The sequence below is a fragment of the Glycine max genome, chromosome 7, assembly GCF_000004515.6.
Source record: "Glycine max cultivar Williams 82 chromosome 7, Glycine_max_v4.0, whole genome shotgun sequence".
NCBI lineage: Eukaryota > Viridiplantae > Streptophyta > Magnoliopsida > Fabales > Fabaceae > Glycine > Glycine max.
The window spans coordinates 37,049,299-37,053,642 of NC_038243.2; the positions used below are offsets into that span (position 1 = coordinate 37,049,299).

The following is a 4,344-nucleotide window of genomic DNA, read 5'->3' on the forward strand; positions in this document are numbered from 1 at the left end:
AACAGGTGTTTTGCTTGTCATATCATAGACAAAATAGATGAGATTTTAAAAAAACCGTCCGCGACCCTGATTTAGGTTGTAACATAAGGTTTTTTAATTGTTCACGACAACAACACAGCTACAATTGGGACCAAATTGGTTTCTTTTGGTAGGCATTTCACTTCTTTATAGGTTATTAGTAAGATTAAGTTTTTTATGTATAAACAAGCGCACCGATTACATTTGTTTTAACATCTTGATATAGGTCTTTTTGTATTAGGGAGACTTTTGATTTTCTTTAACTGCGAGGTATGTCCCATTTATTATTGGATCATTTTGGATTTAATATAATTTACATTTTTTCCAAAAAAAACAAATGCTCCCAAATCCCAATCCACAACCGATATTTAAAACCTATAAGTTATAAATAATTTTCATTTTAACCGTACAATATCTACTTAAAGATAAATTTACACTTACACTTACACAAGCCTGGTTATACAAACAAATGCAATCTATATTTATTTGAAATCAATTTGAAATTGCAAAACCCAACTTCACTTAACAGGACAAAATCAACAAAACAGAGAAACACTAAATCGATTTCAAATTAGCGAAAAATAAAGCACTTACTGTATGAAGTATGAACTGAGCACGAGCATGAGTTAGAGCGAGAAATCGAAGAGTGTTATGTCTAGGTTTTTCTTTCAGCGATTCAACACACTGTAAAACATGCCTCGAGTGAATAAGAGTGTTTATGCCGGGCCAGCCCAAAACAACTGGGTCTTCTCAGCCCAAAACAATTGTTGGGCTAATGCCCCGGATCAAAAGACCTTGTTGAAGGCATAATAAAATTTTAAATTTTAAAAAAATTAAACCATCAAAATTTAATTTGTTGTTGTAAATGGTAAAATTATTAATTTAATTTTTTAAATAATTAGGATTAAGACTAAATTAAGTATTTGGACTTTCAAAATTTAAATAATATTAACTAAATATAAGGGATGATATTTAATAAAAATAAAATTAAATATTGTTTATCAACAAATGTTATTTATTAATTTTGTTAGAAATGTTAGAAATGAGATACTTCATATCATTTTTTTGAAGATACTCAAACTTTTTTTTTTCCGTTCAGTATCTTGGTTCAAAACCATAAGACTCGAAAAATTCAAGGACCAAAAACATGATTTACCCAAAAAATTATAATGACTCTTAAGTAGGGGTATAATTGAGAAAAAGAAATTAATTACACTTTAAAATTTTAAAACATGCATTGATTTGGAATAAAAAAAGAAGGATAAAATATCTAAAGATATGAAAAAAGAGGTACTATTATTTTATAAAAAAATATTAAATAAAAATAGATGTATTTAATACTTTAAAAATATAAATGCATTAAATATTTACCAAAAAAAAGGAAATTAATTTGAGAATGCTATAAAACGATTTAGAATTAATTATTTCTATCATCTTGATTAAGTAATTTATTTCTCTTTTTTATTTTTTATGAACATGAGATATCTTTAGACACTCTGATCCATTTAAGAAACTACTTTTTTTTAATAGATTTTTTTCTATACACAGATACTTGAAATGGAACTCCTAACCAGACTACATGATTAAGAGATGATTAAGGTGATCTGCCATTGCCAACGTACCATGTCACACAAAGCTGGTATTTACTTCTCTTGTTAATTTGCTCCTTGTACCGGCAGAGCTGATAGAGAAAGATCAACCGTGTGAAATAAGTTTCAGGTGGCCTTTGTTCCCTTTTTCTTTCTATCATTTCCCCTCACAAACCTCACCACTTTTTCAGTGCATTATTTCTATTCCATTTTCATGTTCTCTGAGTTGGTCAGAGAAGGGACTCCACAGTCCACCCCCATTTATTTTGTTTACACTTTTATCATAATAATCTGACATCCAAGTCCCCATTTAAAACTCTCTCTTTCTCTATCTCAACCCCAGATTGAGACCCTTCATTTTTGGATTTTGTACACGTTTCACATCAATCCCCCAACCACCCAAATCTGCATAAACACCAAGTTTTCCTTTTCTCATCTTTTCTCATTTGGTATATTCTTAAACACTTCAATCCTCTCAAATTTATTGAGCCTAGATTGCGAGAATCCACTTAGATTTAATAAGATCCTAGTGAATTAATAAAATTTATTGAGCCTAGATTGCGAGAATCCACTTAGATTTAATAAGACCCTAGTGAATTAATAATTAATCCAAAACACAATTTCAGATATGGTCAAAAATAATGTTTTAATAAAATCAACAAGATCCTAGTGAATTAATTCCAACACATAGTTTCAGATATGCTCATAGTGTTTTAATAAAATCTCAGATATGGTTTCGTTGCCTTTTGAGTTTATTGTAGGTATAGGCAGTAAAAAAAGCATGCACAAAGTATAGAGGAATCTCAAGGACAATGGACACGTGGAGCCATTACACAGCCCCCCGAAATCTTAAACACAAAGCTTTTAAAATTCGAATCCAAGCCACCAACCATGTTTCATAGTACACATATATAAATACAAACCAAATTAACCCCATCCACAAGATATAAAAAAAAAAACACAAACTACACTAAGTTCAGATCACAGTGAGACAAAGATATGGAACAAGAAGGAGAAAAAGGGAGAGAGGAGAGAAGACAAGTTCAACGTGCAGCAACACAACAACCTCCTCAGCAGCATCAGAAATGTCCACGCTGCGGTTCCATGAACACCAAGTTCTGCTATTTCAACAACTATAGCCTCTCGCAGCCTCGTCACTTCTGCAAAACGTGTAAAAGGTACTGGACACACGGTGGAACCTTCAGGAACATACCCGTTGGTGGCGGTTCCCGCAAAGTGAAGCGTGGCAAAACAAATTCTTCATCTTTTTCTTCTTCTTCTTCTTCATCTTCCAATTTGCTCACACAGCCACAGCAGAATCTGTTGATGAGGCCTTCACCACCCCTTATCACTACTATGGTTCAGTCTACTAGCCCTTACTATCATCTTGCTGGTGGAAGTGGGTATTTGTCTTCTCTTGCAACACTTCATTCTCTGAACAACAACACATCACAGCCTTTCAATCAGTACCTGAAAGTTGGTGGTGATTTTGCTGGTTCTTCTAATTCTCCTCTTGTGTCTGGCTTCAACGCTGCTTATTCGCTTCCACCGCGATTCCCCCAGCAACAATCTATGTATCCTGCACAACAACAACAACAACAGCAACAACGTTTGATTCCATCAAATATGGCTAGCAGCGGTGCTGTTTCTCATTCGGCTCTTCGCACGCAAAGCTTGATCAACAATGTTTCAACAAGTACAAACCATAGGGCTAGTATTTCTGATGCTTCTTTGTGGAGTGCTGCTACTGTCAACACCACTTCCATCGGTGGAAACTCTGATCAGAACAATGTCGTCAAAGGAGGTTCTTCTTCTTTGGTCCCAAGTCATTGGCTTCATCGCCCTGGGTTTGGTCCTCCTCAATAATCTTGTAGCATTAGTTAGCACCCTTAAAACGAAGAGACAAAAAGTTTTATCATTCACGGTGGTATTACTGATTTGAATAAAATGGTTGTGAGCTAGAACAAAAAAAATAATTAAGAATAGAGGAGAGAATAATTATTTTGTCTTGTCACAACCTTCATGTGTTTGATTTCCTTCTAGTATCATAATAAGTAGCGGGATATATATATGTATTGAATTAATTTTCTAGTTTATTGATGGAAGAGGATTTTGAGGGCGAGCCCTGGTGCAGCGGTAAAGTTGTGCCTTGGTGACTTGTTGGTCATGGGTTCGAATCTGGAAACAGCCTATTTGCATATGCAAGGGTAAGACTGCGTACGATGTAAACATAGCATTAGCAATAACCATAGCCATTTTGTTTCTTGGGTAACAATTAGAGACTTTCTAGGTTGTGTTAGGTTTGGAAACTTTACATGTAATTTTGATTTAATATTAGTCTAAGGTAAAGTTTGTGAGCCTTTTATTTTTTCCGATCCTTTACATATAGTGTTCAATATAACTCTTGATGGGGAAAGTAGATTGCTTATTAACGAGGATTAAGGGCGAATTATGCACTGAACCATGTCTTACGGGTTTGGGCCCGCAGGTGGTCCAATAATAATCCAATAACAAGGAATACTATAGGTCCAACAACACAATTCAACTCAAATCTTACATAATCATCTTGTAAGATAAAAATTATCCCTCACACATACACATTATTTTAACCTGATCAATATGAGATCCCCAATCACATCCTTAATTATGCATTATTTTAACTCCATCATCCATGTGTGATCTTCAACCCCATGCATAAAAGAGGTGAAATCTCCGTTTAAAAAGTTGATGAGAAAGC

At 34.1% G+C, this 4,344-nt stretch overlaps 1 protein-coding gene across 1 annotated transcript; it reads left to right on the forward strand.

Annotated features, from left to right (window-relative positions):
- The first annotated feature begins 2,470 nt into the window (after nucleotides 1-2,470).
- On the forward strand, nucleotides 2,471-3,964 carry LOC100814555 (dof zinc finger protein DOF2.2). The gene has a single exon (XM_014777562.3). It carries the CDS (start codon nucleotides 2,607-2,609, stop codon nucleotides 3,471-3,473), a length of 867 nt encoding a protein of 288 aa, XP_014633048.1. The 5' UTR covers nucleotides 2,471-2,606; the 3' UTR covers nucleotides 3,474-3,964.
- Nucleotides 3,965-4,344: the final 380 nt, after the last annotated feature.

Bases quoted from the DNA above. Each gene is read 5' to 3' on its own strand.
- LOC100814555 (XM_014777562.3), top strand. From the start codon at position 2,607: ATGGAACAAGAAGGAGAAAAAGGGAGAGAGGAGAGAAGACAAGTTCAA.